At 43.0% G+C, this 26,621-nt stretch overlaps 1 protein-coding gene across 1 annotated transcript; it reads left to right on the top strand.

Annotated features, from left to right (window-relative positions):
- LOC126267502 (putative uncharacterized protein DDB_G0287191) lies at nucleotides 1-24,155 on the top strand. The gene is made up of 4 exons (XM_049972799.1): nucleotides 1-82; nucleotides 11,766-11,833; nucleotides 15,673-15,856; nucleotides 24,047-24,155. The coding sequence occupies exons 1-3, from the start codon at nucleotides 62-64 to the stop codon at nucleotides 15,842-15,844; spliced, it is 261 nt and encodes an 86-aa protein (XP_049828756.1). The 5' UTR covers nucleotides 1-61; the 3' UTR covers nucleotides 15,845-15,856; nucleotides 24,047-24,155.
- The last annotated feature ends 2,466 nt before the right edge of the window (nucleotides 24,156-26,621 follow it).

Below are 26,621 nucleotides of genomic sequence, written 5' to 3'. Positions count from 1 at the left end.
GGCGACGGCCCGCAGGCAGCCCGCGTGTCGCAGACGCACAGCTCGACGTCACAGCTCTGACATGGCACCCTCCAGGACCGCGGTGAGTCGCCGCGCTTCCGCAAGCAGTGTCCTTCGCTTCGCAGTGCAATACGTTTAAAATCGTACAGTGTTTGCCGTAGCGGTGCTTGTTACGAACGGCGATGTGAAAAAAAGGAACTGATAATACGAGTGTTTTCTCTGTAGCTACAATGACGCCGTAATGATAACTTCTAGTATTCTTTTCTTCAATGTGACACAAGACAGTGCCTCCGCTGATGTGGGAAGTGAACTTTACTTGTGAACTTGTGAAACAGACAAGAGTGTTGCGATTAATAATTTGAATGATCATGGAACTTTCGGTTATGTTTGCATTTCCTAATTTAAAAATAATTTCGGTGGTGGTATCAATGCACATGACCACAAGGCCACATGTTAAACAAAGCTTCTGTATGTTTATTGTAACACACCATTGTAAAAGCAGAGTCAGGAGCACTGCTCTAATAAAATTAAAAAATCACACATAACGAACGAATTGTCCAATTGCCAGTTGTCCAAATTGGACGGAAATTGGTAGATGTGTTGTGTATGTCAAGACAAACAATTTCTTGGAATTGCAGAAAAATTTATTCAAGAGAAAGACCTTCACGAACTGAGCAAGTCAATAGTGCGTTGGTACACCTCTAGCCCCTTATATATATATATATATATATATATATATATATATATATATATATATATATAGTGTGGGTTCCTATTGTCATGTCCTAGTTCATGAACCATGGGCAACGTATGAGTGGCCAAGTAAGTGGTCCTGACAGTCGGGATACCAGTTACTTTGGAGGAAGGCTGAGCATCTCGGACATATTCTGAGTAGTCGTCACCTTTGTGCTCATATGGCAAAGACTATCAAATCCACCGGTTAGTCTCTGAACCGTTAGGGGTAAAACCCAATGGGAACTGGGGCAAGTAAGGCAAGCAACTTGCTTTCCTGGTACATTAAATATGATGCTGGCAATAATCAGAGCAAAATTCCTCGGACCTTTGGAGGTGACGGAGTCCCACCTCTAATTGACAAACCAGGGACTCCTAAGATACGACTCGGGCAACAAATGGTAACGAGATGGGGAGCTGTTAATATCAATGGGGGCTACTCTGGGAAGAAGGTAGAGCTGGCAGAGGCTGCAAGTAAGATGGGGTTGGACGTTTTAGCTCTTAGTGACATTCGGGTAAGGGGTGAGAAGGAAGAGGAAGTGGGAGAATACAAGTTCTACCTGTCAGGAGTCAAAGAAAGAATAGCACAATGGGGTGTAGGGCTTTACATCAGGAAAGAAATGGAACCCAGCGTAGTTGCAATAAGGTATGTAAACGAACGACTGATGTGGATAGATTTGACAGTGTCTAGCAAGAAAATTAGGATTGTGTCAGTATACTCGCATTGTGAAGGGACAGATCAAGATAAGATGGATGGTTTTTATGAGGCACTCAATGATGTAGTTGTTAGAGTAAGGGACAAGGACAGTGTTCTGCTGATGGGTGATTTTAATGCTAGGATTGGAAATCGAACAGAAGAGTATGAAAAGGTTATGGGCAAATTTGGAGAGGATATGGAAGCCAACGATAATGGGACACAACTCTTGGATTTCTGTGCCAGTATGGGCTTAATAATCACAAACTCCTTCCTAAACATAAGAACATTCGCCGGTATACTTGGGAAGGCAGGGGAACCAGATCTGTCATTGAGTATATAATAACAGATCAGGAATTCTGGAAGTCTGTGAGAGACACACGTGTATTCAGGGGATTCTTTGATGACAATGATCACTATTTAATTTGCAGTGAAATTGGGATTGTGAGACGGAAAGTGCAGGAGGTCAGGTCCATATGTAGGAGGATAAGAGTGGAGGAACTTCAAGATAAGGAAATCAGGCACAAGTACATGACAGCGATCTCAGAAAGGTACCAGTTAGTTGAATGTAGTCAATTACAGTCATTGGAAAAGGAATGGACAAGGTACAGGGACACATTACTACAAGTGGCTAAAGAACGTCTTGGAACAGTAGTGTGTAAACGTAGGATGAAGCATACATCTTGGTGGAAAGACACAGTCAAGGCAGCCTGTAAAAGGAAAAACAAGGCGTATCAAAAATGGCTATATACTCGAGCTCAGGTAGACAGAGAAAGTTACGTTAAAGAAAGAAACAAAGTCAAACAAATAATTGCAGCATCCAAGAACAAATGCACAGAAGACTTTGGAAACAGGTTGGAGACTTTGGGTCAAGCTGCTGGAAAACCATTCTGGAGGGTAATTAGCAGTCTTCGAAAGGGAGGTAAGAAGGAAATGATAAGTATTTTGGAAAGGTCAGGAAAACTGCTGGTGAATCCTGTTGATGCCTTGGGCAGATGGAGCGAATATTTTGAAGAGTTGCTCAATGTAGGTGAAAATACGATCAGTAATGTTTCAGATTTCGATGTACAATGGGATAGGAATGATGATGGAAATTGGATCACATTTGATGAAGTGGAGAAAATGGTCAATAGATGCAGTGCAATAAAGCAACTGGGGTGGATGAAATTAAGTCGGAACTCATCAAATACAGTGGAATGTCAGGTCTTAAATTGCTCCACAGGATAATTGAAATGGCCTGAGAGTCGGGACACGTTCCATCAGACTGCACGAAAGCAGTAATCACACCAATCTTTAAACATGGAAACAGAAAAGATTGTAACAACTACAGAGGTATCTCGTTAATCAGCGTTGTGGGTAAAATCTTCTCAGGTATTGTTGAAAGGAAAGTGCGAGAATTAGTTGAGGACCAATTGGATGAAAATCAGTGTGGGTTTAGGCCTCTTAGAGATTGTCACGACCAGATCTTTAGCTTACAGCAAATAATGGAGAAGTGTTAGGAGTGGAACAGGGAATTGTATCTATGCTTTATAGATCTAGAAAAGGTACATGACCGGCTACCTAGGAGGCAGTTATTGTCTGTTCTATGAGATTATGGAAACTTTTGCAGGCAAAAAAAGGTCTTTACATAGGTAGTCAGGCAGCAGTTAGAGTTGACGGTAAATTGAGTTCATGGTTCGGAGTAGTTTCAGGGGTAAGACATGGCTGCAACCTGCTTCCACTGTTGTTCATATTGTTTATGGTTCATATGTTGAAAACAATAGACTGTCTGGGTGAGATTAAGATATGTGAACACAAAATAAGCAGTCTCGCATATGCGGATGACTTAGTTGTGATGGCAGATTCGATTGAAAGTTTGCAAAGTAATATTTCAGAGCTGGATCAGAAATGTAAGGACTATAGCAAGAAGATTAGCATCTCCAAAATGAAAGTAATGTCAGTGGGAAAGAGATATAAACGGATTGAGTGCCAAATAGGAGGAACGAGGTTAGAACAGGTGGACGGTTTCAAGTACTTAGGATGCATATTCTCACATGATGCAACATAGTGAAAAAAATAGAAGCGAGGTGTAGCTAAGCTAATGCTGTGAGTCATGGCGTACATGCTTACATGGAGGGGTCATGTTACATGCGTGGGGGAAGCAAGGTTACCCAAGAGACTCATGGGTTCAGCAGTAGAGGGTAGGAGGATTCGGGGTAGACCAAGGAGAAGGTACCTGGATTCGGTTAAGAATAATTTTGAAGTAATAGGCTTAACATCAGAAGAGGCACCAATGGTAGCACTGAATAGAGGATCATGGAGGAATTTTATGAGGAGGACTAAGCTCCAGATTGAACGCTGAAAGGCATAATTATAACTCCGCCCTCCATGCGGTTCCAAAATGCAAATGGCACATGAGGTAATCAGTCCCCTAGACTTAGAACTAGCTTAAACCTAACTAAACTAAGGGCATCATGCACATCTATGCCCGAGACGGGAGGTTCGAGTCCTCCCTCGGGCTTGGCTGTATGTGTCGTTCTTAGCACAATATAGCTTAAGTAGTGTGTAAGTCTAGGGAGCGATGACCTCAGTAATTTGGTCCCTCAGGAATTCACACACATTTGAAAATAAACTCTGCCCGAACACGCTATGGAGGCCTAACCCTTATGCAAGCAGTTATTCGGCTTGGCATTGATTGACAGAGTTGTTGGACGTCCTCCTGAGGGATATGGGCTCAAATGCTGGACAACTGGCACGTTAGATAGTCAAAATCCCAGTCAGGTTGGAGGGCCCTGCCCATTATGTTTCAAACGTTCTCGACTAGGCAAGGATCTGGCGACCTTGATGGGCAAGGTGCGGTTCGAAAGCACGAAGACAAGCAGTAGAAACCATCACAGTGTGTCGGCAGCGATTATCTTGCTGAAATGATGCCCAGGATGGCTTGCGTGAACAGCAACAAAACGAGGCGTGATATATCGTCGACGAATCTCTGTACTGTGAGGGTGTCGCAGTTGACAACCAAACGGGTCCTACTATGAATGGATATGATACCTCATGTTGTTGGGCCATTGGAGGACGACAGTCAGGATGGTACCCTACCTCTCGCCTTCAGACCTTTCTTTGGTATGGAGTCTCACGACTGGAGGAGACTTGCTTTCAGTGAAGAGTCTCGCTTCGAACAGCCCCAATGACCAGCGAACACGTGTCTAGAGACGTCCAAGATAGCGGAGATACACCAACCTGTTTGCCGCCCGCCATACACCCGGTCGAGCTGGAGTGATGGTTTGGGATGCAATTTCTTTTCGCAACTGGACCCCTTTCATTGCCAACCGCGGCATCCTTACACCACAGTGGTACGTTGACGATACTCTACGCCCTTTTTCTGCCATTCATGGCAAGCCATCCTGGGCTTCATTTCAACCAGATAAGCCAGCACACAGCGAGAGTCTCTACCGCTTGTCTTCATAGTTGTCAAACCTTACCTCGGCCAGCTAGATCGCCGGATCTCTTCCCAGTTGAGAACGTTTGAAGCATTAGGGGAGGCCCCTTCAACCACCTCGGCATTTTGACGATCTAACGGGCGACTTGGAAAGAATTTGGCAAGATATCCATAAGGAGGCCATCCAACAAGTTTATTATCAAAGGCAAGCCGAATAACTGCGTGTAAAAGGCCAGAGGTGGACCTACGCGTTACTGACTTGCTGGATTTGTGAAGCTGTTTCTTTTCAATCAAGCTTCTACTTGTGCTAAAATTATGATCATTTGTTTATCGGTACATAGACGCCACATGTACTGATACCCATCCAATTCGAAAAATTCCTTCGTGGTGCGTCGGTTCATTTTTTTGTTTGTTTATTTTTTTCGGCTTCGAGTGGATGAGCTGTCCAATTAAGCTCTTTGGTTCACTTTGAGCATAATTTATGGAAAAACGTTTGATTTCCATTTTTTTCTCAAACACAAGAGCTTGGTCTACACTGTTTAAATATACCCGTATACGAATAATTGGATAACAAAATTGTGGATTTGTTGGACGAAGATAAGTTAGGCTTCTGAAATTGTAAATTCAAACCCAGATCAATTCCAACTTAAAGTCAGCAATCCAAGGAGGTCGAAAGACTAAAGTCAAGATACCTTTCAGTATTAGTGGACCTGGGAAGGCATTTAACAGCATAACGTGAAATAAAATACTGAAATTCCGAGACTAAAGAGGATGAAGTCCCTAACAGACTCGTGTGTACGCAATATTAACAAACACAGTTTGCAAGTGTGGTGTTTAGCGTTGCCGCCTCTATCCCGCGGGGTGCTGGGTTCCATTCCCGGTTGGGTGGCAAATTTTCTTCGCTCCGTGACCGTGTGTTTTTGTTGTCCTAATCATTTCATTTCACATTCATCTACATACAAATGGCCGAAGTGGTGTCAAATAGGAAGACTTGAACGAGGCAGTTGAACACCACGGACGGGGTCTCCCAGCCAAAGATGCATACGATCATTTCATTTTTTCAACAAAAACCAAATGCGTATCCTGGCAGTCTAAAGACGTGAAGGAAAGACATCTTTGTTTTAAGAAAGAAAGAGGCTGCAGCTTCTCGCTACTTGTAGTAGGTCTACGCCATAGAACCAAGGTAAACCAACATTTCAGAAGAGCAACATGAGTGAAAAAGGAATTCTCACCAATGCTAAGTTTGGCTAATTAGACTGATAACAAAAAATTTTAATAATTCATAGAGGTAAGAACGGACTGTACGTTAAGGATAAACAAATTTGATAAAGAACCCTCAAAAAGAAAGGAAGGTTTAGGTTTTAGTGGCTAGTCGAGGACATTGGAGAGAAGGGACACAAAGCGAGAAGGAACTATCCCGGGATTCACCTTACTCTATTTTGGGAAAACACAGAAAACCAAACTATAGTTGGTCGAATGAGTATTTGAAAGTTTCTCGTCCCGAATGCGACGGTAATCTCTTAACTACGATCCTACGTTAAACAAACAGACAACTCAAGGTGCGTAGAAAGGTTAATAACGGTTAACTAAAATAAGCAGTGCATAGTAGAAGAGGTCAGAGATGAAAAGTCAGAAATATCTCCTGTCTGTGTAGAAAGACTAGGTCAGGTGGCCGAAACAAGACGCTTACCAGAAGCTGATTGTGTGATGTCGTTAGGTTAGTTAGGTTTAAGTAGTTCTAAATATAGGGGACTGATGACCCCAAATGTGAAGTCCCATAGTGCTTAGAGCCATTTTTTTCACTTGTTCGAACTTACTCGTTCGAACTCACTCTATGGGTGTATTACACGTCTGATGAATAAGAGACTAACAGGCTCTTTCTTTTCTGTGCGAAGACTGCTTGACCACTTCCAAGCGCATGAGTTAAACATAACACTGACATTGTGCATCATATAATGCAAAACGCTACTGGAACTTCCAGGACTGTTCTCGATGCAGTCTCAATTATTTACTACCGATATAATGTTCTACATATCCTTTGACCATAGAATCACTTTGATACTGTATGATGAGCAGTTTTGAACAGCAACAAAAGCTGTGTTGTGGATGTGATTGGGTTAATGATGGCACAATTATTATTAAGCAATGATATCATTTGTTTACAACTGTATTGCTGAACATAATTTCTAAAAAACTATGTAAAAGACTTCAAAAACAAATCATTTAAAATGATTACAGTCATTACAGGAAAAACCTTGCTGGTTCACATTTAATAATTAAATGCAAAACAACAGCACCAAAACTGTTCCACGAGAGAAACAGCAGTAGCTATAGTTCCAAGAGCAGTGGAACTAAATCAAACTTCGAAAGTAGCCTATGTTATAAAATCTCATAATCAAGATTTGAGTTCTGACTCAGAATACTAAAAGTCCACAATTAGAGAATAAATAAACCAGTGAAATCCTGACCTAAGAACAAAAGATACCATCACAATTAAAATTTAAATAACACAGAATAAATGCAGGCTGCAAAAACATAAGAAGGTGAACCAACAATCCTGGCGTGAGACGAAATTCGTACCAGAACTTAAAGCCTGCTTCCTTTCATACATATGTGTCATCTAACTTAACAGAACAATTTCAAATATGATTCATGACAAGAAACTAATACAGCTTAAACCACTCAGGAAACTTAATTATCAAAACCTTAGCAATTTAAGAAAGAACGTTTTACTAACTTCAGCACTAATCTACCGCAACGGCTTCCCATAACACAAGTTGCAGTGACGGCGATCCATGTGAGCAGGCTTATTGGGCTAATAATCATGTGCGTGCGACTGCCTTTGAATAGGTAGTCTGCAACATGCTACACAGTCTCCAAAATACAACTCCTACATATGTAAGCGAAATCATGGCGTTATGCCAAAGGAATACATAATTTGCACCAAGTAACTGTAAACTGCACACTCCAAGGCATGAGAGCTGCCCTTGCACTCCAGGCACAGCCGTCCTGGGAACCAAACACCTCCAGCCGGCCCGTTCTTCAAACGCTCAGACGATCTCTCTCTCTCTCTCTCTCTCGCCTTCAGCTGCCTATGGCCACTCGGCTCCACGGCGCACGCTTCTTGTCCGGCTTGTTCCGCTGCTCCTCAATAGATGCAGGGCAGGCTACTCAGAACGAAGACAACACCGAATGGTTGTCAGCCAGCAGCAACTCGAGGCACTGGCTCCATACTCCAGTTGTTCCATGTTCGCCGTAAGACTCCAGCAACAGTCCACTCCGGTTGTCAGACAGCAGCTACCGATCGTCTTTCCAGGCGCTGGCTTCAAGCTCCAACCAGTCAGCCGCCCGACACAAGACTCAGGGACCAATCCCTTGATAACCAGAACAGTACCGGATTGCTCGTTGGGGGGAACTCAGCGCCTCTACCTTTGGGCTGTTAGCCAGTACCGAGCGAGGTGCCGCAGTGGTTAGCACAATGGACTCGCATTCGACAGGACGACGGTTCAATCCCGAGTCCGGCCATCCTGATTTAGGTTTTTCGTCTTTTCCCTAAATCGCTCCAGGCAAATGCCGGGATGGTTCCTTTGAAAGGGCACAGCCGACTTCCTCCCCCGTCTTTCCCTAATCCGATAAGACCAATGACCTCGTAGTTTGGTCTCTTCCCCCAAACAACCCAAATCCAAACTCTGTCAGCCAGTAAATGCCCATCTTCCCAGGCTCTGGCTTCAAGCTCCAACCAGTCAGCTACTAGACGTAAGAGTCAGGGACCAACCTCTTAGGAATGAAATCAACACCAGATGGTGCGCCGCTGGTGCATTTTACAACCGTTACGTCTTTGTCAGCCAACAGTTGCCTGTTCCGGCTTTCGTAGCCGCACACAAGACTCTTAAACCATTCTGCGCTCGGCGTCTCGTCGACAACGGCGTCGCAATCGGCGGTTGTATTCACACTCTCCGCGCCCTGTGCCGCAGCGAGCAGACACATCCAACCTTACCGCAATCTTTCGAGTGCGGCGGCCAGCTCAAGCCATGCTTTGTGACTGTTAATTTTTACAAACCTTAATGGATACACCGCGGAAACGAATCGTTTCATTTGCAATGCCTCTCAAAGGCACCGTCCTGGGTCCGAGTGCGAGTTTGGACCTTAGTTGTAATCTGTCAGCAAGTTTCAAATACCGTGTGGGGTAGCCATACGATGTAAGGGATAGTTGTAATCTGTCAGCAAGTTTCAAAAGCCGCATGGGGTAGCCATACGGTGTGAGGGATCTTGTCACGATTCGCGGGGCTCCCCCAGTCGGAGGTTCGAGTCCTCCCTCGAGCATGTGTGTGTGTGTGTGTGTGTGTGTGTGTGTGTGTGTGTGTGTATGTGTATGTGTATGTGTATGTGTGTGTGTGTGTGTGTGTGTGTGTGTGTGTGTGTGTTGTCCATAGCATAAGTTAGTTTAAGTTACTTTATTTAGTGTGTAAGCCTAGAGACCTGGGACTTCAGCAGTTTGGTCCCAGAGCCTCTACCACAAATTTCCAATGTCCAAGTTTCAAAACAATGATCACTCAACTGTAAAGTGATACATTCTTGGAACAATCCCCTAGGCTGTGGATAAGCCATTCCTTCATAATATCTTTTCTTAGAGAAGTGCTATACCAGCAACGCCTGCAGTTCAGATTGAGTGAAGTCTGGAAAGTGGGAGAGAGATACTGACGTGTAGCTGTGGGGGCGGATCGTGAGTCGTGCCTGGATATCTTAGTCAATAGCAACATTGTTATCGAAAGACAAAGATGCTCCTGGATAGAATCGCAGTCCACCAAACAGTTTTATTTTTCCAGTAGGATTGCAAACACTGCTACAGTACGATTCCTTCAAAAAGCATTTCAATTGGAGAGCTAGTAATGGCAGATCATTCAACCCGTTCAAAAACACCTTAAGCAACTACTCGTGGTGAATAAATCCTATCCAATTAGTTACAGCCCTAACCCCCACATACTCTAAGATAGAGGATCCAGCACCCCACTCGGCTACCTCATTATTTTTTGTCTGGCTATGAAGAGTATTGACATTTCCTCTGTTCCGACCAATGTTTTGTGTAGGCTTCCTTTAGTTGTTTGCAAACACCGAAAACGGATACGCCCTTCTAAATACCCCTAATTCGGAAATCTCTTGCCATAATCACGTTTCGCTGGGTTCTAAGAGGGAAAACAATCAATTTCTTTACCGGAATGACACATCAATCAGTCCACCTAACCAATTATGGGTAGGAATGAAAGTGTAAGGGGACAAAAGAGAAATGAGTGAGAACATAATTGTCTCTTATTTGTATCATACACGAACGTTACAAGAAAGTGCACACTTCTTTTACAGTACTTTGTCGTTTGACATGTTTTATTTGCATTAACGTAGAATTCAGTTCTTCAACAACTCTGCAGAAACTGAGATTCGACGGAATACATAAAGAACAAACACATATTTCTAAACGGGGATGGCCAAATTACTTATCACTTCCTGTGCTGTGTGCCGCGAAGTGGTCCGACTGAAAACGTTCTTATGCCTATAAGATTGCGAATTACTGTGATTCGTCAACAAGGCCACTAATCTGTCAGGAGAATTTTGATTTTCTAGCTATTCTGAGTGAGTTAGGCCTACTTAACATTAATTAGAAAGGGTACGAAATAGATCGTTATAAATCTCCTCTACATAGGTCGCGCAAAGATAACTGTTACTTCTTAGTGAGGACATTGAAAACGACACGACCTATTTCCCTTTCCAGACTTCCTCAGTCCGAGCTTGTGCTCCGTCTCTAATAACGTCGCCTTTGAGGCGACGGTAAATCAATGTTCTTTCTTTTGCTGTCAGGTTTCGACAAGGACTATACAGATTTATTCCTCAATACTTCTCCAGTTGACCTAGTACATTACCAACAGTACAATGACCTTAATGTCAACGATTCTGTTCCATCTCTTGTCCAGAAGTCGATTGATTGCTCTAGGCGTATCGTGATAATCTACTAGTATCTGCTCATACAGCTCAGCTCTCAGACTGCTACTGAACCTGGATTTCCATACGTGAATGTTGTTTGTAAATGTCACCGAAGGAAACGACCATTTATCCAAGTACATGCACCAAGTGACGCTTAATGAAAACGTCTATTATAAGCGCTGTTTGCATTGGCTTAAGCAATTACGCCATGATTACGTGTTTGAATTCCATATTTCATTATCATCTTTTCATCTGTCGTTTTGGAATACAACTGGGGACGAGATCTGGGAAACAGACCACTACTTCTGTATACCATATCCAAGCTTCACTCTAGCCCTCAGAAGCCTTTACGTCGTTAAGAATTGTTTATAGTGTTTGTTAACTGCATGTACAGCTCTGGACGCTCTAGGTCAAGAATGACAGAACTGTTCTGTAAAACAGTACATACAGGCCGTTTGTTTATTGGCATTCGAGCCATTCAGCCACCTCAATACCAAAGTAAATTATGAGGGTACAGCCGCCCGCCTGGCCGAGGGATTCTAGGCGCTACAGTCCGGCATCGCGCGACCGCTACTGTCACAGGTTGGAATCTTGCCTCGGGCATGGATGTGTGTGATTTCCTTAGGTTACTTAGGTTTTAAGTAGTTATAAGTTCTAGGTACTGATGACCTCAGACGTTAAGTCCCATAGTGCTCAGAGCCATTTGAACCATTTATGACGGTACAGAAGTAAGGACAACACAACACCCAGTCCGCGAGCGAAGAAAATCTCCGCTTTGCAGACCGCCACGCTGACAGCGGAGCTACCAAGACGATTGAATCCTTCCTCCACCGTTCTTCAGGCGGCAGTCGCGAAGACGGTGTTCGATCTCTCACCTCCCTGCACCCCTCTCCACCACGACTAAAGGAAATATGACGCCGTACCTGACTTAATCGTCTGTTGTTACAGATTCTGACGCTGCTGCTGGGTCTGACCGCGCTTGCTGCCGTCTGGGCCGAGCCGTCGGGACCCCTCCAGTAAGTGACGTCTCTAAACAGAGCACTACAAGACCATAAGCATCTCTGAATACCAAATGCCCAAAATGGCTGTTCTGCTACATCAAGTTAAGCATGACCACTCAGAGATAGCCATGGTAGGGGATAATACCAAGAAGACAGTATGCGCAGAGGGAGCCCGCATGTAAGAATTTGTATTGGGACTATGATGTTCCCGTGGAGCTCTAAGGAGGAATTATGTCCTTCAGACATTTTTCTTCGAATGCGTTACTATACGAGACGGAATAGATACGAATTTTCTGCTTTCAATTATGTGAGGTCTGCCAGTGAATCGAGTTCTATTTTTCATCCCTAATCTGTAGAAAGCGAAGAAGAATTACATGATCTGCTGAATGGAATGGACAGTCTAATGAGTACAGAATATGGATTGAGAGTAAATCGAGGATAAACGAAAGTAATGAGAAGTAGCAGAAATGAGAAGAGCGAGAAACTTAAACATCAGGGTTGATGGTCACGAAGTAGATGAAGTTTAGGAATTCTGTTACCTAGGTAGCAAAATAATCAATGACGGACGGAGCAAGGACGACATCAAAAGCAGACTAGCACTGGCAAAAATGGCATTCCTGTACAAGAGACGTCTCTAGTATCAAACATTGGCCTCAATTTAAGGAAGAAATTTCTGAGAATGTACGTCTTGAGTACAGAATTGTATGATAGTGAAACGTAGACTGTGGAAAAACTGAAGCAGAACAGAAGCATTTGAGAAGTGGTGCTACAGAATAACGTTGAAAATTAGGTGGACTTAGAAGGTAAGGAATGAGGAGGTTCTACGCAGAATAGGAGAGAAAAGGAACCTGTGGAAAACACTGACGGGATATGATGATGGGACATCTGTTAAGGCATCGGGGACTGACTTCCATTGTACTAGAGGGAGCTGTAGAGGCAAAAACCTGTAGAGGCCAAAAATTGTAGAGGAAGTCAGAAATTGGAATACACCCAGCAAGCAACTGGGGATGTAGGTTGCAAGTGCTACTTTGAGAAGAAGAGGTGGGCACAGGAGAGAAATTCATGGCGGGCCGCATCAAACTAGTCAGAAAACTTATGAATCAAAGAAAAAAGATTCTATAGAATGCAAGACTAGTTATGATTAATTCTTGTTTCAATATCGTAGAAGTTAAAAGAGGTTGGAATAGTCTAATCGAAACACAGCCGAAGTCGGCTTCCGCTGTCTGCAGGCAGCGTCGCTGCTTCGATAGAGAAGTGTCAGACTCTGGCAGCGACAGCAATTTGGGCTTTCCTTTTCGCACTTCTTCGAGTGCCACGAATACGTAATGGACAATGAATGGTAATGTGGAAATCATTTACCGCACAGTATATCCAGGGCGTATCAGGAACACTCCTACAAACTGTGGGGGCTCATTCTTCTAATAAAAAGAAGAAAATACGTCCCTACCAAATATTCGAAACTCATTTGTTTTTAAGTTGTTTATGAAAGAAGATTACACAAATTTCTTAAGTAAAACACTCAAAATAATTATCAAAATGTATTCTGTGTGCTTCGACATAAGCACTCGCCCATACAACATGTAGATATGAGTAGATGTAAACAGTCTTGGTGTAGTCTGCAGCAGCAGCAATCACAGGTTATAATGTGAACTGGATTTGTAGGTGAGCGTTTGGCACGTCTGAATGTTCTCCTAGCAAGTCGTACAGATGTTGTCTACACTAATCTCACTCAACACACATTTCCAGGCTTGCTACGGGAACTACCCCTGTAAATGAGAGGAATCATTTAGCTTATCCATGATGGGGCTGCAGGAAGATTCATTCAGGTGACATTGGGCGCATGGATGACAGATGGATTGACAGACAGGAACCAGTTTCCCTACCTCAGTCTTTTGAATTATCTGTGAGGCCAGCTACAGCAACTGGTTCTTACAGGCAACATAAATAAAGCAGGGGCAATTCATCGATGTGCCGTGGAAGTCTGCGAAACCAGTCGACTCCATCCATGGGTGTTAAAAAGTGTGCTGCACTCCTTGATTCGACGACTTTATGAATATGTAAACGGAAGTGGAGGACATTTTGAACATATGTTAAGTGTTTACGATTTAGAAGCTGTGTACCATGCTACTCCACTAATATCTTTCGTTTAATCTGAAACCCTGCTGCTTTATTTATTTCCAGCTATTTTTAAACTGAAAATGCCGGAAGTTACATTTTTGTATGTCTGTTAGTTATTGCTCAGTGATGTACTGACTAGAACGTTGTGTCGCACAGTTTACGAATTTCGAGCGCAGAGCTGAGTAAGTCCTCTGCGCTCGCTGGTGATATATCGCGTCCTGCACCCGCCAACGCAGCACTCTGGGCCACAGCACAAAGTAATAACACCTGATGAAGGTCATGTAAGAATCAGAAACAGGTCGTGTTTTAACTATTGAAAAATAAAAAGAACCTTGCAACTGAAGTGGTGTCAGTCTCTTCTATAATGCTCAGTTGCGGATGTTTCTCCGGCAGGATTTTTTATCTTCTCGAATGGCTCCTTGATCCGCGACCAAGGTGCGAATTTCTATTGCCGAGTAACTGAAAGTTCCGACCGTTGTTTACAGGATTTGGTGACGATGTGTAAAAGTAGTACCTTTTACCTGTATCACTCTAGGATGTAATACAGCAATAAATAAAAGTTAGTTGGCTTGCCATAATAATGTGTAAACTTCTTTTTGAAGTCTCCTCGCACAAGAAAACTATAGTTTTATCACTCTCGGTAAGTGCCTTGGGAGTAATAGAAGCTAGGTAAAGAGTTACATAATACGTCTGGTGTGGCGTTAGAGAACACAAAGCACCAGTTACATTAGTAAAAATTTTGAAGATATATTTATTGCATGAATCTGACGAACATAGAGGCTAAGAAGTTGTGATGAGTAACTTACATAACTTAGGAGAAATTACATGTGGGACAGAGCTGTGTTGCAGTATTATAGGAAATTCACATGCAGTTTTAATTCTACCATTAGACCAACAGGCATAAGCAACAGATTAAGTTCAGACTATGTGCTTCAACGGCATGCAGGCATGCGTGGATATTGTGTTATGAGCCAGAAGTCAGTTAGCAATATTTTGTTTTAAAAAGAACAGGCAGCCAGATGTGTGGTCTATTAGCGAAGCAAGGTAGAGGTGTAAGGCATTTTCACTTACGTCTAGGTAACTGAAGGTTTTAATTCCCTCTTATTTCACAGAAAAAGAATAAAAAGATTGTCTGATGGCTTCGAGGATCAATACACATGTATGTTAAATCAGTGCAGCAGAAGACCTTCTAACCGTTCTTGGAAGCAAACAACAGGGAATAGAGACTTTTAAACGATAGTTGTTTTAGTTTATTTGTATAGTTTACTTCCTTTTCAATAAATTTAATTTTATTTGGATCTCTTGTTGAGGGTCGAAAGATTTTGCCAAATATTTTCAAAATTGTATATTTTTTAGTTCGTAGCTCGTTAATGAGTGAATTGGGTGGACAGGAAAATCGGAAGAAGTATACTCTAAGAAACGGTCTCAGTTCAGCTCTTGAGCACGATCAGACAGCAGTCATCACTTGGGGGCAGACGTGTGCTTTGTGCACTGTCAAATCTGAGTCTTCCTTCGCTTGTGCCCACCGGCCACGTGATTTATTCTTGTTTACAAAATGATTTATTGGCTGCAGATTATTAACCATCTTACTGACTTATAGTAATTCATTTCTCCTTGATAAATTTTCTTTGACTTTTACCTTCGATATTGCCAAGCTGTCCACTCATTCATGTGTTGGGACGCGATAAAGCGCCCTTTATGAACATCTCACGTAAGACAGTGCTTCACTGTTGCAGCCAACACTTCATCGTGCGCGTGCCGTACCCCATCCACACGGTGCATCACCACAAGATCCACAAGGTGCCCGTGCACCACTACTTCCACGCGCTGCACCACCACCACGTCCACCCCCTGGCTGTCCCAGTTCCGCCGCCTGCGCTTGTTGAGCATCAGTTCGTCCACTACTGATGGCCCCCACAGGTACGTCTTCGTTATTCTCTTTTGTGTTAAAATGGAGAGTAACTGACAAGCAATGAGGAAGTGCTTTGCAAATTCTCATCTCAGCCGCAAAACTAGTGGCTTTAGAGTAATGCGTGTCTTCACTGGAGGAACGCCCTAAAGTGATTTTACTGCAAGGCTCTATAAAAAAGAAAATAGTCTAAACCTTTGTTTAAAGACATCTGTATGCCGCGGTACTACAACATTAATCACTCTATCTGATCGAATGAACCCGGACACCTACTAGCGGACATTAATACGATATATATCCAATGTTTGCTTTTATGACGGCTTGAACTCCGCTAGAGAAATTTTCAACGTGGTGTACGGAATGTCCGTGGAAGAATGGCAGCCCATTCTTACAGAAGAGACGAAACCAAAGAAGGTAGTACTGGTCGCCAGAGCGAGGTCGACATTCTAACTCATCCCAAAGGTATTCTGTTGGGTTCAGATCGGGAATTAGGCCAGGTCACTCCATTTCAGGAATATTATTGTCCACAGAACATCGTCCGTCCGCGAGTACATGAGGTCTGCTTGGTCTTGTTTTAGCTGCAGTAGTTCCTTGGCGCTTCCACCTATAATCACACAACTAGCATTCGATTTGGGCAGCTTTAGAACGGCTGAAATGTTCCTGATGGATATGTTATTCGGGGGACATCCAAGGATCTACTTCGTAGTCACTGAGCTGTTCTGGCCAACCTATTGTGCTGTTACGGCATCTCTACTGACAACACAGTACTCCCTGCCTTCTATTACACTGGTGGATCCATTTGACGTGACACCTGTAGGCCAACTCCGCATTACACAGGCGTGTATGGATATTTCTCACCATATAGCGCAGCATTATACACTTCAAGGGTTTGGAAAGTATGGAAACCGAACAAGAAAAAGCATGCGTGAACGTAAATGCATACCACAGCCAGGCCTGCAGGTTGCGCTGTTGTGTTTGAGCACAAACATTGCGACTGCCAGTTGCGGTTAGAACAGTGTTGTGTGTAATTGTGGGTGCGTTATGTTGGAGCTAAGTGAATTCGAACTTCGGCAACCTGTTAGTGCTCGTGTGGTGGGTGTTTCCGTAACTAAGGTAGCTGTAGTGTTAGGACATCATATTGAAGATTTATATCGCGTACAGTGACAGCGGAAAAACAACGACTGCTAAGTCACGGATGAAAGTATGTGTTGAGTGATAGTGACATACGGTCACTGAACAGGACTGTAACTAAAAGTAAGACGACAACAGCTGAAAGAGTCACTGCAGGCTTAAATGTCGCAGCACGATCCCCGCCATCGTCAAAACAACATGAAGGGAATTTCATAAGCAAGCAACTGCAGGCTGAGATGAATTCGAGAACAACTCATCAGTGATGCAAATGCCCGTAACAGGAAAAACGTGGTGCCGAAGCCATAAACCCTGAACTATGGAGCATTACAATAAAGTCACTTGGTCGGGCGAATCTTGTTTGAACTTTCTCGAATATGTGGCTGCGATACGTCCCAAGAGTGAAAAATGGAGGGGATGCGGTGACGATTTGGGAAGCCATGTCGGGATATTCCATGGGCCACATAGCAGCTGTGGAAGATTGCATTTCTGCCAAGGATTACGTAATCCTTTTCACTATCAGTTCAGTGCCATGATATAATGTTTGTTCCTCTGTGATGGTGCTGGTCTCCAAGACGAAACGGCCCTTGTTCATACAGCTCGAATCGTCCAGGTCTGCTTTTGTGAGCACTGGGATGAATTGTCGTATCTCCCCTGATCACCACAGCATCAGATCTCAATGTTATTGAGTCTTTGTGGTCTACTTTGTAGAGAATGGTGCGTGGTAGCTATCTATCTCCGACAGCATCACCTGAACTTGCCTCCATTCTGTTAGGAATAATGGTGCAAGATGCTCTTAAAAACCATAAACCACCTATATTTATCCATCCAGATACGACTGGCAGCTGTTTTTAATGCCAACTTATACCGAATTAGGCATGGTAATGGGTTCTGTTCTCTTTACTTCCATATTTTTGTCCACCCCCTGCACATAATAACATGTCAAGGTGTGGCCATTTTTAATCAAAATTGAGTTATGCCCAAAGGCTAACTGTAAAGGATAATTTTTATGTAGCTGGAAGCTGTCTTTCTGTTCACTTATAAAATTTCACAAACTGTGTTGGTTTAAGCCTAAAGGCTTGAGTACCTATTATACATTTCCAATCGTTAGTGAACCTACATATACACCTACAAATTGTCGTTTGAAGGAATAGGAGTTAAGCAAAGAAATTAACAAAGAAAATCTGAAAAATTAGAGCACATTGTTGAGTCGATAATGTAGTCAGTAGAGAGGAATATTACCGCAGTTAAAAGTGCACAGTGTAAGTGATTAGTGTTGCTTACGCTGTAGAAAACGACTCAGCGATTGGATGAAGTGATTTAAGAAAAGGACGGAGAAATTAAAACTTGATCAATAGAAAATGATTTAAAATCCACTTTCCCTGAAACGAAGTCCAGTGCCTTACAATCGAATCTTCTCTGATTATATTTCTTCCTCGAGAGCCGAAACCAGAGAAGGTAGTGATGTTGGGCAGTGGAGACTGGAACGAAGTCAACATTCTGATATGCAAAGATGTTCTACTGTGTTCAGGTCGGGACTCTGGGCTGCACTGTGAATTCCAAGATTGTTATTGCCCACAAACCATTGGCTGACAGACGCTGCGTTAAGAAAGGATGTTTTGCCATACTGATACAAACAACTGTCGTCTCAGAATTGTGCCCCTACCGTACTCATAACGCTATGACGCAAAATGTGTTCCCAGCCTTCCATGTGTAGTGTTTCCTGAAGTGCAATAAGGGGATCATACCACCACCTTCTCTGTTCTTGGCACTACACATGATGGCAGATAGCTTTCTCCAAGCATTTGCCCAAACCGAACCCAGGATGCAGCGTTTGTTTATCACTCCAAATCACTCGTTTTCATTCATCCACTGTCCAGTGGCGTCACTCTTTACATCATATCAAGTGTAACTCACCACTGACTACAGAAATATGTGGCTCATGAGACGCTGCTAAATCATTGTACCCTGCTCCATTTAATTTCTTACGTACAGTCAATGCGCTGCTTGGCCTGCTGGTAGCACTTTGGAACTCACGAGTAGTTACTTTCACCGACTTTATGCGATTTTGTTCAACCACATTACACAATGCTCGTCCATTCTGTCCGTAGGTACATGAGATCTGCCTGATTTTGATTTAGCTGTGCTGGTTGCTTCGCGTTTTCACTTCACAGTCACGTCACCAACAGGCGCTGTGTGCAGCTTTAGAAATGTCCCTGATGTATTTGGAGCTTGTGTAATAACCAGTGACCAATCCACGTTCGAAGTCAGTGAGCTCTCCGACCTATTCCGCTGTCACCTTTTCTCTGCGAACAACACAGTACTACACGTCTCCATTTATACTGTCCGGTCCTCATCTCGAGACATCTAGTTGTCAATTCCGCATTACACTGTGGTAAAAATGCACCCACATTTACCACCTCCACCCGATGCGGAAATGAGACCTGTTCCTCCGTTAGACCAACACTAAAATGGGGGATGTTTCTACAACGACTCCTGCGACTACTACGGGCTTCCAGAATCCACCACGACAATCTTCACCAGTTAAGAACCTAGCGACAGCACGGATCCCCCATCAGGCATAGCGAATAGGTACCATCAACAGCAATAATACTGGCTCCAGCGTTAAAATTCAACTGCTCCGCGACACGCTAAGAGCAATGGACATCCAGATCGCCCTGCTACAAGAACTGAGGACACCAGCTTGGTCCAGGTGTTATGGATACGACACGTACGCCGCCCCGGTAGCATGGAAAACACAGGCGCAGCCTTGCTCCTCCGAGAAGGGATGTAAATGTAGATGTCGTGTGACTGCGGCCCCCCGTCGGGTAGACCGTTCGCAGCATGGAAGTCTTTCGATTTGACACTACTTCGGCGACTTGCGAGTCGATGGGGATGAAATGACGATGACTAAGGCAACATAACACCCAGTCCCTGAGCGGAGAATGACCCAGCCGGGAATCGAACCCGGGCCCTTAGGATTGACATTCTGTCACGCTGACCACTCAGCTACCGGGGGCGGACATTACACTCGGATGTCCTGAAACTTCTGATCAGATACTATAGCAGTATCTCCATATCCATAGAGGTTCGGTAAAGCAGTAGAAACACCAAACCTGTTGGCGTACGTGAAGATACGAGCGGCGTTCAGTAAGCAATGCTACAAATTTATTTCTGCAAGCGGGTTGGTTTTATTCAGGATTCCAATATGCCATAATAATTCCCACTCTTTTGGATACGAACGTCTATTTTTCAACACAACCTCTGTCTAATGCGACGGCATTACACAACCAAACTTTGAAGACCTCTATGCCCGCATGGTACCGCCCTATTGGTCGACGTCGGAGACAACGTCTAGCTGCCTATTATCCACCTACTGCTTTCCGAAGAGTGCACCCTTCAGTGGTTCACACAGATGGAAGCCGGAAGGTGTAAGATCTCGGCTTTAGGATGGATGACGAAGAACCGTCCAATGGAGTTTTATGAGCTCCTCTCGGTTGTGGAGAGTAGTGTGAGGCCCTACGTTGTTATGGATAAGGAGAAATTCGTTTACATTTTTGAGGCAACGAACAAACTGAAGTCGTTTCCTCAATTTCCTGAGGGTAGCACAATACACTTAAGAATTGATGGGCCGGCCGCTGTGGCCAAGCGGTTCTAGGCGCGTCAGTCCGGAACCGGGCTGCTGCTACGGTGGCAGGTTCTAATCCTGCCTCGGGCATGGATGTTTGCGATGTCCTTAGGTTAGTTAGGTTTAAGTAGCTCTATGTTCTAGGGGACTGACGACCTCAGATGTTAAGTCCCATAGTGCTCAGAGCCATATGAACCATTTCTGAAGAATTGATGGTTGCACCATGAAGGATATATCAAACAGAACAACTCTTTCAGAGTCGCAGAATACCATCCGCGTGACTTTACCGACTGAGGGAACGGTTTTGAACGTTTTCTTCGTAGGAGAGGTGGCGTGTCGCCAATCCACGTTTGCCGTTTTGTTCCCCGTTCTAAGTGCTGAACCCATGTTTCATCGCCCGTGACGATGTTCGACAAAAAATAGGCAAGGTCTGCCTCGTAACATTCAAGCCATTCAGTACAGATGGTCCTTCGTTGCTCTTTATGATCTTGTGTTAGGCGGCGAGGAACCAGAGCGCACACACCTTTGAGTATCCCAACTGGTGGACGAGCGTGTCAGCACTATCGGCAAAAACGTCCGGTTCTGCGGAGAGGTGTCTGACTGCCACTCGTCGATCACCCCGAATGAAAGTGTCCGCACGTCCCAACATAGCAAGAGTCAGAGCTGTGCACGGCGGGCCCTCACACGGAAGATCGGACAGGTTTGCTCGACCTTACTGCGATGACGACAGACGATTCATCGTGCTTTTGTTCACTAACAGTTTTCCGTAGACACACTGCAAGTGCTAGCGATGCTCTCGTTTTCCCCAAAACGAAACTCACATCCGTTAAAGACGACATTTTGAAGGCTATGTATACCACCGCCAACTATTGAAACTTCATCAAACTATAGGGGCTGAAGCGAGAATATTCCACAATGTCCCACAACAAATTTTTTCCACCCGAAATTTGCCGAGAAAAAAAATGTGTTGCATTACTATTGAACGCCCGTCGTACATTGCGGTGTATTTCAGACCTGACGCGGCTAACCCTTGGTTTGCCCTAGAACATATCGGCACTGAACAAAAGATCGTCCCAAGTCTCAAAGAATGTGAATCGCTCGGTGAACCATGTTAAGGGATAAAAAGTACCAAGTCGCTAGAGTGCTGGTCATCTGGATCAGGCGGTCCAGCGCCGGCAGTTGCAGGAGAAACCTGCTGAGCCCAGAGACACACCGGCTGGCCGGCCACGCGTCGCAGAGCAGTGAGAGTTTACGGAGAGGCCGCGCTTTCTCGCGCTGCCCTTGCTGCTGTCAAGGGCGACGGCACGCTGCAAGGTGAACGAAGAAGCCACGCGGCCACCTGCCGCCCACGCCCGTGCGTCTCGCCCAAACAAAGGCACTGTGCGCGCGGTTTCTGCGGAGAGCCTATCAACTCACTGCTCGTATGTGGCTGATTCGAAATGCGGTTACGTGAGACTTCTTTATCCAATCACTATCATTATTTAGCAGTTTCTTTGCATTGACAGAACTGCCAATCAGTGAAGCACAGTGGTTAATCACTTTGAATATACAGCGTTTTGAGAGATCTGCGACCATTTGTCTTTTATATTATGCTATGAGACCTAGATGCTGCTGTGTTCGATTATATTATATTTTAGAATAAGCTTATTTCGGAGTGATTGGCATCTTCAGGTCATATCAGGTGGTCCTAATATCTACATGGCATTGACGTCTCAGTTGGTGTCACACTACGGTATAATATGCTCCCTTGCTGTTGGTGGAGCTATGGTCGGTGATAAACTTTTGGTGGAGCAGATATTTGTTTTATTAAGCGACATAACAGCGCTGACTCAACTGTCGGTACAGCTGACAAGTAACATAATTACGAAATAAATTTTTGTAATTAGATAATTTTACAAATAACTGCTCCATCAAAAGTTTGAAACCTGCTATAGCTCCATCAACATCAAAGGAGCGAACATGTACGGTAGTTTGACAGCAACTGACACACTGATGTCGTGATGGAGACCACCTGATGTAACTTGAAGATGGCAATCATGCCGAATTAGGGCTATTGCAATAAACAATATAATCGAACACAGCAGTGTCTTGGTGTCATAGCATAACATATAATGTCCTTACATAACACATACGATGCACGGGCCTCAGGTGAGCAACAGCTCTTTTTGTCTTGATCGGCAAAATTATTTTTTGATGAGTCACCGAACACTACGCATTTCGGGTTAGCGCCGTCACCAGATATACTGCAAAACAACAGTAAGGAGTGAATATACACCGAAGTACATAGTGTTACAGATCATAAATTGCACACACAAAGACCTACAACAATACAGGAATAAAAAGTACTGTGCAATATTGTACATAACTTCTGTTTTCACTGTCGATGAGCTGTATTTTGAAGCCGATTTTCGACCTTTATCTTTGCACAGTAGATGTTTCTGAATATTGGCATACCAAGTTGCTTAACATAGATATTGCGTTTAACATGACCATCATTTTTTGTACTTATCGAGCCACGTTAGTCGGTCACTGACTGCGCTACTCCTGTACAGTGTTTCCGTAACTGTGTCTGAAAAATAAATAATGGATTCAGTTTCATTTAGTTTCTTTGATAAGCATTGTTGCTGTGTTTTGAATACATGGATGATAACTTATGTTTATTATTTTCTAACTGCTTTTCATGTTCCCTGTGGTATAAAATTATTCTATGCAAATGAACATGCCAAATATTAAAAATATTTCATTTCTAAAACAGTAATTTATTCAGTTTTAAAAGTGCAGTTGTTACCATCAACGGCAATACTGGGCTCATTAAGTTTAATCGATGTCAGCTATGACATTTCGTTTATCGAATAATCTTGGGAACGCAGAAGACGTTAGGGTTAGAGATTGTTAATAAAACTTCTAATTGTAGCAACTACTTTCCCTGTATCACACAAATTCCGTGAACGTAAGCGCTCCTCAGATATTCGCAGAACCATACTGCAGAATGAAATTAGAAAAATAATCATTATTGTTTGAAAATGAATTAAAACAATCTTGACCGCAATTTATTTGCAAATGTTATTGGTTTCGGTCCGAATGACTATCTTCAGATCATTATACCATGATAACAGGCGGTGGCGGTGAACGTAACTCAAGCATTTGACGTTCGTGAACTCACCTATGCTCCGTTCATCGCCACCTTCTACCATCATGGTATAAACTGGCTGAAGATGGTCACATTCTGTCCAAAACTGTTAATAACTGCAAATTAATATTTTATTGCATTCGAGACTGTTGTTAGTCCATATTAAAGTACTTTAATCAGACTACTGTTTTCCTCCCCGAGAAAAATTAATCATTATTGTAGGTTGTAAATACTCCCTCATATATTACCAATAATCATATTAATTAGAGTAAGTCTTTACTGAAAATAACGTGCTGAATTTTCTTACTGTTTCAGGTGGCGAGAAACTTGGCCCCTCATCTAGTCTACTCATTCCGTTATATTTACAGTATTTTATGTATGCTAAATGTATATAATTTGTAAATAAAGGAATTTATGTTACTTACATGATGCGATTAATATGCGTTACGACATTCACACAAGAGGCTCCTCCAGGACGTAAAATTAAAACAAGTGATGTCTAGGTAGGAGGTCTCCGTGGAACGAACTCAGATTAAGCAGAAGTCGATTCCAATTGATACTGTTACCTGATGTTTCTACTATAGAATATATATCTCTGGACACTTATCGAAAGACTATTACAATGAGACACTTGAGCTAAATGAAAATTAATGTTTTCTATAATTTTTTCCAATTCTTGAGTAACAGGTACGAACTATAGACCCAAACGAACGACTGAAAATGATGAAACACATTTCACTTTACCTTAAAAGTACGCTGTATAACTATGAACTAGTAAGTAGCTAATTAAGCTGATTGAAATTCTCTAAGTAGTTGCTTTCTTATTGATCTGGACTTTTAGTGGCGGAGACAATGTCTTGCAGAGCCAACGATTTTAGTTTTACTTCAACTTGTGCATTTTGTCTTCTGTGCCACAGCTTGCTTATTTTTGTAGACAGTCTCAAAACATACGAACTACGAAAAAGCTGCTTCTCTAAAACAACTGTTTCCCTGTCCACGAAGATACTAATAGAGGGACGTAACTTCACAGACTTCACAGACTTCATAATAATACTCCTAGAATGTTCTACCATTACAACAAAGAACTCAACTTCCAGAGCTGACTACATAATGCACTGCAGCTGAAATACAGAGCATTTGAAATATTATCCTAATTGACTGCAAGTCTCTGCAAAATGATGAGACAGTGAAATACATAGCTAGCTAGAATCTTTTTCCAAATAACATTAACTTTAATTTCCAAGAAACGATGTTCAAGGTATATTGACAAATCAGTAGTCATTATAATAAGGAAGAGAGTGATCTGACGGCCAGTAGAGGCATCTTTGCATATAAGAGTCGGTTTTACGGGGCGCGAGGAAGGAATATTGAACGATTTATCGTGGTCTGCTGTTTACAAGCAAAAGCAGATACCGAACGTTATATAATCAGGTAGACATATGGTAAGATATGCCAAAGAAGGAGGTCTATTTCGCAATACACTGGAGGTGTTTTGAAAGGAATGATGACTCCAGATAGATGCCGCCCTAGACAGGCCAAATGGTCAAGATAACGCTAGCGAATGTGAGAAATGTCTAACTGATCTCCACTAGGATGGTCCACTCGCTCAGTCACGAACAACAGTAAAGAATTCCATTCCGTTTGTGGCAGGTGAATAATCAGTAAACTTGGGCGGATAAATAGTATTTGCATTAGGATGCCCTGTAGGTCTACATCATCGGAAGTAGTAGGGACTCAAAAGAAAGGTAAACTCAAGATCTTCTGGAAAGTCCAGAGGTTTGCATGAAAGTCTTTGGTTTCTGCTCGAGCGTTATTACGACAACAAAAAGACGCTTTCACTACACCGCTATCCATCATCATACAACTGTGGTTAGTCGCATCAGACAAAAAGGACGTACTAAGATGCGCACTTAGTTTTTCGTTGTTTTAAGTGGAGTAAACCGAAGTCACGATGGTCGCCTTTTGTGCATTAGTGTTGACGCTTACGCTAATCGTGCTGAGTGAGAAAAGTGACTGCAACTGTGTATTTCTCTAGTTCTTTATACATGTAACAGACTTCTGGTTTTCCATCGGTTCGCGAGTAAGGTCAATAGGGTCAGAGAAACTCTTTCAAAATTCTGCGTTCCACGTCTTTAGAGAGAAATAAATGTGTTACTCGTGTCCTGTCTTCATCATTAGTTGGCAGTATAAAAAATTGTGTGTTCATTAATATATTGTATATGTTCGAGTATTATGGAAAATTGAAGAGTGCAGTGCAGTTGGGAACTACACCTCTATAACCTACAACCTTTGGCAAATGTGTCTTATGTCCTGTAATTCTTTCTCCATAATTGCAGTTCATATTTACTTGATTAAAATTATATTCAGACGTTTTATCGTTTTCTTTCCAGTAGTGAACTAAAGAGTACTGGATTATGGACTAACAGCATTGTAATTAAGGTGTTCCATAGAGCAGAATCTCGCTTACTAATTGAAGCTTATTTCACTAAAACATATTCCTGTCTATTTTATCTGCTAGTGCTTCAAAATGAGTTTACTTTGGGAATTTTACTTGGTGATATATGTTCCTAAATTGAAATTAGAATGGTGCCTTCATCATCCAACCATACAGCCTGAACTTTGCTCCCTGTCATGTTCATCTCTGCTCACACGAACCGATGCCTTTAAAGACAACATTTTTGCACAGACAACTAACTGCAGATCAGGGTAGAGAAGTGACGGAAAATACATATGATTGCCTTCTATGACGAAGGTATTGGAAAGTTGGTACAACGGTACGACAAATATCTAACAAGGAACGCTTTTAAGAGTGCGAGGTCGCAAAAGACCGAAGATGTTCACTACAACATTCGCGCCATACATTGGCTACCATGCTCCCGCAATACGGGCT

This window comes from Schistocerca gregaria, chromosome 4, assembly GCF_023897955.1.
Source record: "Schistocerca gregaria isolate iqSchGreg1 chromosome 4, iqSchGreg1.2, whole genome shotgun sequence".
Classification (NCBI taxonomy): Eukaryota; Metazoa; Arthropoda; class Insecta; order Orthoptera; family Acrididae; genus Schistocerca; species Schistocerca gregaria.
The sequence above is the reverse complement of the archived record's forward strand: the minus strand, read 5'-3'. Positions and strand labels throughout refer to the sequence as shown.

Excerpts from the sequence above, each read along its gene's own strand:
- LOC126267502 (XM_049972799.1), top strand. The coding sequence starts at position 62 with ATGGCACCCTCCAGGACCGCG. Across the intron at positions 83-11,765 it reads TGGCACCCTCCAGGACCGCG|ATTCTGACGCTGCTGCTGGG; the intron begins GTGAGTCGCCGC and ends CTGTTGTTACAG. Across the intron at positions 11,834-15,672 it reads GAGCCGTCGGGACCCCTCCA|CCAACACTTCATCGTGCGCG; the intron begins GTAAGTGACGTC and ends TCACTGTTGCAG.